Raw genomic sequence first — 9,567 nt, 5'->3', positions numbered from 1 at the left:
TTATGTGGTACCTGTGGGCTGAAGGTGGTGTATGTGGTACCTGTGGGTTGGAGGTGGTGTGTGTGGTACCTGTGGGTTTGAGGTGGTGTATGTGGTACCTGTGGGTTGGAGGTGGTGTATGTGGTACCTGTGGGTTGGAGTTGTTGGAGGTGGTGTATGTGGTACCTGTGGGTTGGAGTTGTTGGAGGTGGTGTATGTGGTACCTGTGGGTTGGAGGTGGTGTATGTGGTACCTGTGGGTTGGAGTTGTTGGAGGTGGTGTATGTGGTACCTGTGGGTTGGAGGTGGTGTATGTGGTACCTGTGGGTTGGAGTTGTTGGAGGTGGTGTATGTGGTACCTGTGGGTTGGAGGTGGTGTATGTGGTACCTGTGGGTTGAAGGTGTTGGAGGTGGTGTATGTGGTACCTGTGGGTTGGAGTTGTTGGAGGTGGTGTATGTGGTACCTGTGGGTTGGAGGTGGTGTATGTGGTACCTGTGGGTTGAAGGTGTTGGAGGTGGTGTATGTGGTACCTGTGGGTTGGAGGTGGTGTATGTGGTACCTGTGGGTTGGAGTTGTTGGAGGTGGTGTATGTGGTACCTGTGGGTTGGAGGTGGTGTATGTGGTACCTGTGGGTTGAAGGTGTTGGAGGTGGTGTATGTGGTACCTGTGGGTTGGAGTTGTTGGAGGTGGTGTATGTGGTACCTGTGGGTTGGAGGTGGTGTATGTGGTACCTGTGGGTTGAAGGTGTTGGAGGTGGTGTATGTGGTACCTGTGGGTTGGAGTTGTTGGAGGTGGTGTATGTGGTACCTGTGGGTTGAAGGTGTTGGAGATGGTGTATGTGGTACCTGTGGGTTGGAGTTGTTGGAGGTGGTGTATGTGGTACCTGTGGGTTGGAGTTGTTGGAGATGGTGTCTGCAGTTGGAGGCTCTGTGCAGTAGCTGGTGTCGTCCAGAACGTTGGACAGGCTGGAGCTCTTTCGGGGCCTGAGGCCGGGGAAGGCTTTGCTGTGCTCCAGTGGTGATGGGGTTTCTGGCTGGCTGCTCAGGGGCGTCTGCGGACCCTTCTGACCACTCAGGTCCAGCTCAAAGGGGGACGTGCCGAAGGGCGAGAGCGGCTGATACAGACCCCCCTCCTCTTCCTCCAGCAGCCGCGCGGAGGACGGGATGTCCACTGTGTTGGACAGGGAGGACGAGCGGCTGCCTTGCTCCATCGAGTCGAACGACTTGAAGTTGAGGGAATCAAAGTTCTTCAGCTGACCACTAGGCGGCGGAGACTGGGAGAGGTCAGAGAAGTCCTCAGAGTAGGCCTGGGGGAGAAACAGCAACAGTAAGTACTACATGATGGCCAAGGTGAAGGTTTAAGGTATTATTGATCACCAATATGAGGAACCATGTGTAAGCATCCAAATATGCATTTGAGAAGGTTCAGACGGTTCAATCTAGCCTGTGGAGAACCCTTTTTTTAACACTGCACCTCAGACACATCCTGAACAGGTTCCGCCTCTTCCTCTTCTTCCTCTTCCTCCTCTTCCTCGCGGTGGGAGTTATAAGGGATGAAGATGTTGTTCCTGGGCTCCTCCACCACACTGTCGTCCCGCCGCAGGACGGGTCTGGACTGGCTGGGTTCTACAGAGGTCTGGTGGTTGGCGCCGGACTGGCTGACAGCCCGGGACTCGTAGGACTCTTTGACGTAGAGTTTGGTGAGGATGTCCTGCCAGCCCGGCTGCCGGGCCAGCTGCCTGACGCAGTCCTCACTGGAGTAGATCAGGTAGAACAGCTGCACAGACGTGTTTATTATTATTATTATTATTATTATTATTATGGATTAAATCTGTTCATTAATTAGACGCAATAAAACACATCACTCCAGATCAATTACTGTGATTCGAGAACAGCGTGGCGACAACCATGCTCTTCCTGATCTTACGTAGTGATCACTTACCTTGCGACAAATGTCCAGTCGGGTGGACAGATCGGCCCGATGGGACAGATAAACCACCGTCAACAAGTCTCTGAAGTTTGGAGAAGAATCTGCACCAACCACACACAAAATCACAAGTCAGGGGAGGAGGCAGTGATTAGGACCAATCACACTCAAGGGGAGGAGTCTCAGATCAAATGAATTAATGATTAGGGCCAAGACCAATCGAAATTAGGGGGAGGAGTCTCAGGAAAACATGTTTTAGGCCCAACCGCAGTCGAGGGAGGAGTTTCAGAACACACAAGGTGGTGATTAAGACCAACTGAAATGAGTGGGAGGAGTCTCAGGAAAAAAGCTTGGTAATTAGGACCAAGGGGTCTCAGAACAAATGAGTCAGTCATTAGGGCCAAGACCAATCAAAATTAGGGGGAGGAGTCTCATGAAAACAGCTTGGTGACTAAGACCAATCGAAATTAGTGGGAGGAGTCTCAGGAAAACAATATGTTTTAGGCCCAACCACAGTCGGGGAGGAGTTTCACAGAACAAAAAAGGTGGTGATTAAGATCAACCAGTCTGAGGAAGGAGTCTCAGAACAAACGAGTCAGTGATTAGGGCCAATAGCAGTCAGGGGGAGGAGTCTCAAGAAACGAGTCAGTGATTGGAATGAATCACATTCAGGGGGAGGAGTCTCTGATCAAACGAGTCAGTGATAGGAATGAATCATGGTCAGGGGGAGGAGTTATAATAAGGGTAACATCTCGCTAATTAGATCAAAATAAGAATGAAGAGCGTAAATCCGCAGCGCCCCCCTGTGGCCCCAGTGTTCCTCCTTTACCTGTGGCCAGCACCTGCTCACACAGGCAGCGGATGATCGTCATGGTGACGGGGATTTCCTCTAGGAAGCAGACAAGGCCGAGGTAGGTGGACTCCCTGAGCTTGACCCGCTGTTTGTTTCTCTCTGGAACCCGATCACTCTTCAGGACCTTATAGAGAACCTGCAGAACCGCGACACAGAGGCAGGTTCTGTGATCAGTGGAGCACTGCACCGCTCATCGACTCAGAACTCACCGCAAAGATATCCAGACTGCAGCGGTGTGAGAGGACAGTTCTGCTCACCCTGAACACTTTCTCTCTGGCTTCGTCTCCAAAGCTGGGTTTGAGCAGTAGACAGTAGAGCTGCTCCGCCCCCCACTCCAACAGCACCGCCAGAGCCTGGGGGTTACTCCTCAGTACAGCGTACACCACCTCCAGCACGCTGAGAGCCTGTGTGTCGGGGGGGGGGGGGAGAGGGGGGCAAATATCACTAATGTGCTATGGGTCTAATACAACCAACACCAGCCTCTGAACAGGGAGGGGGAGTCCGATCCAAATTAAGTTAATCAGGGCCGGGTTTCCCAAAAGCAGCTGAGCACAAAGATGATGCTTAAATGGTCGAGCGAGCATCACACTGAACACTCTCTCTCTAATATGATCTAACTGGGCTCAGTCGTTTTTCTGTTACTATGTCTTTAACTCTGATATATGCAAATATGCTCTGTTCTAATTGGCTGTGCCTCATTCAGAATGCAGCCTCAAACACTCCTTCAGAGTGAATAGGCGGGGCCAAACTGCTATAGGCTGAATAGATGGGTTTATGCAAATATTTTCACCATCATACACACAGACAGACATGCAGACAGATACACAGACAGACACGCAGACAGATACACAGACAGACATGCAGACAGATACACAGACAGACACGCAGACAGATACACAGACAGACACACAGACAGAGACAGACAGACATGCAGACAGATACACAGACAGACACACAGACAGATACACAGACAGACACACAGACAGAGACAGACAGACATGCAGACAGATACACAGACAGACACACAGACAGATACACAGACAGATACACAGACAGACAGATACACAGACAGACAGATGCACAGACAGACATGAAGACAGACACACATACACACAGACAGACACACAGACAGATACACAGACAGACATGCAGACAGAGAGACAGACAGACACACAGACAGATACACAGACAGACACGCAGACAGATACACAGACAGACACACAGACAGAGACAGACAGACATGCAGACAGATACACAGACAGACACACAGACAGATACACAGACAGATACACAGACAGACAGATACACAGACAGACAGATGCACAGACAGACATGCAGACAGATACACAGACAGACACGCAGACAGATACACAGACAGACACACAGACAGAGACAGACAGACATGCAGACAGATACACAGACAGACACACAGACAGATACACAGACAGATACACAGACAGACAGATACACAGACAGACAGATGCACAGACAGACATGAAGACAGACACACATACACACAGACAGACACACAGACAGATACACAGACAGGCATGCAGACAGAGAGACAGACAGACACACAGACAGATACACAGACAGACAGACAGACAGACAGATACACAGACACACAGACATGCAGACAGAGAGACAGACAGACACACAGACAGATACACAGACAGACAGACAGACAGACAGATACACAGACACACAGACAGATACACAGACAGACAGAGAGACAGACAGACACACAGACAGATACACAGACAGACAGACAGACAGATACACAGACACACAGACAGAGAGACAGACAGATGCACAGACAGACATGCAGACAGACACACATACACACAGACAGACACACAGAGAGACAGACATGCAGACAGATAGACAGACAGACAGTACCTGTAGGTGGTCCTGCACTACAGCAGTGTAAGCCAGCACACTGTGTAGCTCCTCATTAGTGGGAGACTTCAGCAGGAAATCCTTCAGTAGAGTGAAGAGAGACATCTGCACTGTCTGCTTCTCATCTGACAGAGCACTGCCATCCCTCTCCACGCTGCACACGCACACACACACACACACACACACACACACACACGTATGTTAATGTAGAAGAATAAGACTGGATCTGGGTAAGGTGTACGACCACAGACGGTGCCGGGCGGTGCTGATCAGCTGAAATATGACCAGACAGAGAGTCCTATTCTATTGGCAGTACTTCTAGACAAGCTGTGTGTGTGTGTGTGTGTGTGCTTTTGCACATCCATTTCAACAATGGGTGCAATTCAAAGTAGTTGAATGATTTCATTAGAAGGGGTGTCCACAAACTTTTGGACACCAAGTGTACATGCACATTATGTAAGCTGTTGGTGCGCTCACCTGTAGTGTGAGCGAATGGAGTCCAGGATGTACTGAACCCCATACTTCCTGCGCGTCCTCAGCTTGCTCTCCTTCAACACTGAGGACAAATACTGTACGTGACCTACACACACACACACACACACACACACACACACAGTGTAGAGTAACCATGGAAACAAGTGTAGCATAACCACAGAAATGGGTGTCGCAGAAATAGGAGTACCCTAACCATGGAAGACAGTGTAGTGCAACCATGACCATGGAATATAGGGTAACCATGGAAACGGTGATGCATAACCTCAGAAAAGGGTGTAGCGTACGCATGGGAGTGAGATGTAAGGGTTAGGAAGGTGTAGGAAGAGGGATTTGGGATTGGGAATGCGGTTTTACCGAGGCAGACGGCGAAGTGGCAGTGGCTCCAGATGCGGAAGTCGAAGAGCAGGTGCTGATAGAGCTGAGAGAGCAAGGCACTGTTCCCCTCACTGCACACCTGCTCCAGCAGCAGCTGACACGCCATCAACACACTCATATCCATCACAGAGCTGGGAACCTGAGAGAGGGAGAGAGAGGGAGAGAGGCCTTCACACTGTAAGAGGACGATATCTGAGGCTGATAATGTGTGTGTATTTCTGTGTGTGTGTGTGTGTGTGTGTGTGTACCTTGCTGAGCATGGCTCCTATGATGGGGGGTCCGTGGCAGTGGAGGAGACTCTCCTGATTGACCGCATGGTTCCTCAGCATGTTCCTGATCATCAGCAGAAAAGCAGCCACACTGTTCCTCTCCAAACGGCTCTCTGATAGAGGAAGGGGGGGGGGGGGGGGGGGGATAACATTAAGGCACACTATGTGTCCAAAAGTTTGTAGACATTTGTAGGCTTTGGAAATCCGGGGTAATAACAGGGAGTGTGTTCCCCTTTGCTGCAGTAACAGCCTCCACTCTTCTGCAGAGGCTTTACACTAGATGTTTGAACACGGCTGCATTCGGCCTCAGTACTGACCATGTTTGATTAGTTATAGATCTTATCCCAGAGGTATTGGCTGGCGCTCCAGCACTCTAGAGGAGTCAGCTCCACTGCTCCACAGCCTAGTGCTGCAGAGCTGTATACCCCTCTATCTAGCAGCAGCTAAACAAGCTGTGTCGGTACCGGGTGCAGCCTAAAAAGTAGCTCAGTAACTCAGTAAAAGCAGTGTCCGAATACTTTTGTCCGTATTTTCTATGTATGTAAGTTACAGTAGTAAGTAGATGTGAGTAGCGTATATAACAGTAGTGTGCGCATATACTGACCAGACGACTTGCCCAGTGGTAGCAGCATGCCGGCTGCTCCCCTGGAAGAGGTGAGCTCTGGCCCCAGCAGGTCTGATGTCTCCTGCCCTCCAGCCTCACTCTGCTCCACCCCACACACCTGCTCCAGCAGGGGGAGCAGTGCTCCCATCCCACCCACAGAGTTCAGCACATCCTACGTACACACACACATTTACACACACACGTTTACAATTACAATTGTTCCAATTAAGTGGGTTCTAAGGAGTTGTTAAAATGGTTTATAGGTGGTTGCTATGGTGTTGCCAGGTTTCTGCTATAGTGTTGCTAAATGTTTGCTGTGGTAGCCCAGGTGCCTGATATGGTGTTGCAAAGTGCTTGCTTGGTGATTACTATGGTCTTGATAGGCTGTTGCTATGGTATCCCAGGTGGTTGCAACGGCGTCTCAGGTGTTGCCAAGTGGTTGCTGTGGTACTCTATGTGGTTGTTGGGGTGTTATTAGTGTACTTCTATCATTGTGACATAAAAAGGGGGCCAAAACGTTTGCACCCCATTCACTCCTATGTGGAAACCATGTCTGATCAAAGAGTCGATGTCGGCGAGATCAGACACGACAGAACAAGAAGAAGACTATATCTGATAACAATGGCTGTGTCCCAATTCAGGGGCTGCATCCTTCCACAAAGGAGCCCTTGAAATGGGACAGCCACTGTGACGCCACCTGCCTTAAAGCGCAGCCTCTGAAGGACGCAGACCCTGAATTGGGACACAGCTGATCTAGGTGCACTCTGAGTATTTGTAGGATGTGTAGTGTTCTTAAGCAAGCGTGAAACACAGAAGGAATGGAGCAGACCTTGATGTCCCAGTTGACCACTCGGTGGCCGGTCAGTCTGCCGTTGTACAGGTGGTTGGGGGACAGATCCAGACAGATTTGGTTTTTAAAGGCCTGAAACACAAAAAAACACACAGAACTGAAACTCCTGCAGTTGGACCAGCACACCAGACGGGCTGGACCAGGGGCTGGACGGGTCCTACCTGAGGGGTGTAGTAGAGCAGCAGTTTACTGCACAGCTCCGACAGCTCTCCGTCCGTTTTGAACAGGGAGACGTTGTTGGGACCTGCAGCAGGGAAACACGAGAGGGAGAGCATCAGTGAGGTCCGGTTCTGATGCTGGTGTTGATGTTTATACTCCTCTAGCCCACACTGAGGCTTTTTCCCAATTGGGCACAGTGACGATCTCTGCTGCTCCAGTGCGTCCTGTTCGATTGGTCAGTGGTTTCTATGGCATTTTAACACTTTAAGGGGTGTCTGATTACTTTTGGACAGTCTCACCTGCCAGGTAGAGTGTGCGAGTCTGCATGGGCTGCAGAGCTTCGTGGCAGATGAAGGCGGTGGCCAGCAGGCCGTCCAGCGATGACGGAGACCCCCACTCGGTGTCCTGTAGCCCTGCAGGGATGGTGTGCACCGCGACTTCTCTTCCTGACCCCCACGCTGCCGCAATGGACGCTGGGAAGGACTGTGAGCGGGTGAGCATTGGGGGTCCGGGAGGCACAGAGAAGGTCAGGTCAGATGGAGAGTGCATTGGAGGGGGCAGTGTGGGGGAGGGGGTCGTGGTGGTGGTGGTGGTCCGGTGACCCGCCGAACCAATACAGCAGGAGGTAAAAGGCTGGGGAGAGAGAGAGAGAGACAGAGAGAGAGAGAGAGAGGGAGAGAGAGAGAGAGGGAGAGAGAGGGAGAGAGAGGGAGAGAGAGAGAGGGAGAGAGAGGGAGAGAGAGAGAGGGAGAGAGAGAGAGAGAGAGGGAGAGAGAGAGAGGGAGAGAGCAGTAAATGAAAAGGTTCTGCTCAGCTCAGGTTAGAACCCCTCCTTCATCCGAACTCCTCCTTACCTCGTTGAGGGAGGGGAAGCGCAGCTGTGCTGTCTTACACTGGGTCCCGTCCACATAGATAGTGACCAGGTTCTGCCCAAACGGCCGGCGACCAGGGATGTGCACTATAGCAACGGAGTGCTGCAGAGAGAGAGGGGGGGGGCAGGTTACTCTAATACTGAGTATCCAGTCCAAGTATTTTCTAATAGCTCAGTATTGTCTGATACCAATCCAATCCAAGTACCCTAATGCTGAGTATGGTCCAGTACCGATCCGGTTCACGTGCCTTAGTGCTTCACCTGAAAACGATCCAATTCAAAGTCTCCTAATTCTGAGTATCGACCAATACCAATTCACTCTGAGAACCTTAATGCTGAGAATTGTCTGATACCAATCCAATCCAATATTCTATAAAGTTCTCCCGTTCCACTATAAAACGGTTCCATGCTGCAGAGTCTACAATGTTCTGTTATCTTCTGAGAACGCTCCTCACCGAGGTAAGCTGGCCTAATGTCTGTTAATGGTGCCTAGAGGGCGCCAGAGGGCGCTCTGCTAAAACACAGCAGTAAAAACAAAGGATCAGAACTGGACTAAGCTTCAAACAGTCCAAACCTGGCCCTTTAAAATACGCCCGGATTGGATCAGGACATCCCTAGTTCCACACACTCACAGTAAACGTCACAGAGTACACAGTTTATGCCCTGGGGCACTAATTCCCACTGACTGCACTGACCCAGGCGCAGTCGTTGAGGGGGTTTTCAGGCAGGGAGACGGCCATGTACTCTTTTTTGGTGCAGACGGCCACCACCAGCACTCCCTCTGTGGTGAAGAACGCCTCGAAGCCCGTCCCACTCGCCGTGAAGAAGCTGCACACACACCACCACACCACACAGACACAGTAAAATCAGATGGAATTCAGTTCACTCTTCCAGCCCCTCCGCTGAGGTACAGCGTTCTAACCGCCTGCCCTGTACTGCGGTTCAAACCAGGCTGTTTGTTCTGCACTGGTCTGCGCTAATAACAAATAATAATAAATAATAATATAAAACGAATAATAAACTATATGAATTAACATAATATAATTTTTGTTTCTTAACTCTAGTAAAAATGGGCGGGGCTGAGCTGCTGTAGGCGTCAAGTTTAGCCAATAGTGTTGGTGATCATGGTTGTGACGTCACACTGGGTTGGACCGCACTATATGGGCCGCAGGTGACAGGTGAGGGAATGGGACGCTTTGCAATGTGTACCAAAAAAAAGAGAAATATGAAAGGCAATATTACTGCACACACACACACACACACACCTGTAGAGCTGTTTGCGACGCG

General features: G+C 50.5%; 1 protein-coding gene across 1 annotated transcript in view; it reads right to left on the bottom strand.

The window, feature by feature from the left end:
* The window catches only part of nbeal2 (neurobeachin-like 2), a 46,557-nt gene that overhangs the window by 7,851 nt on the left and 29,139 nt on the right, over nt 1-9,567 (bottom strand). The window contains exons 14-29 of the mRNA XM_072680740.1: nt 9,546-9,567; nt 8,976-9,108; nt 8,264-8,383; nt 7,709-8,042; nt 7,412-7,494; nt 7,230-7,322; nt 6,401-6,572; nt 5,776-5,909; nt 5,507-5,666; nt 5,135-5,237; nt 4,658-4,811; nt 3,016-3,162; nt 2,735-2,894; nt 1,921-2,009; nt 1,453-1,755; nt 863-1,285 (exon numbers count right to left, since the gene is read on the bottom strand). The exon at nt 9,546-9,567 is cut by the window's right edge and continues 220 nt beyond it. Of these exons, the coding sequence (XP_072536841.1) occupies nt 863-1,285; nt 1,453-1,755; nt 1,921-2,009; nt 2,735-2,894; nt 3,016-3,162; nt 4,658-4,811; nt 5,135-5,237; nt 5,507-5,666; nt 5,776-5,909; nt 6,401-6,572; nt 7,230-7,322; nt 7,412-7,494; nt 7,709-8,042; nt 8,264-8,383; nt 8,976-9,108; nt 9,546-9,567 (2,630 nt within the window). The remainder of the gene's footprint in view (nt 1-862; nt 1,286-1,452; nt 1,756-1,920; nt 2,010-2,734; nt 2,895-3,015; nt 3,163-4,657; nt 4,812-5,134; nt 5,238-5,506; nt 5,667-5,775; nt 5,910-6,400; nt 6,573-7,229; nt 7,323-7,411; nt 7,495-7,708; nt 8,043-8,263; nt 8,384-8,975; nt 9,109-9,545) is intronic.

The sequence above is a fragment of the Salminus brasiliensis genome, chromosome 5, assembly GCF_030463535.1.
Source record: "Salminus brasiliensis chromosome 5, fSalBra1.hap2, whole genome shotgun sequence".
Taxonomy (NCBI): Eukaryota; Metazoa; Chordata; class Actinopteri; order Characiformes; family Bryconidae; genus Salminus; species Salminus brasiliensis.
This window is presented reverse-complemented; position numbering and strand designations above follow the sequence as displayed.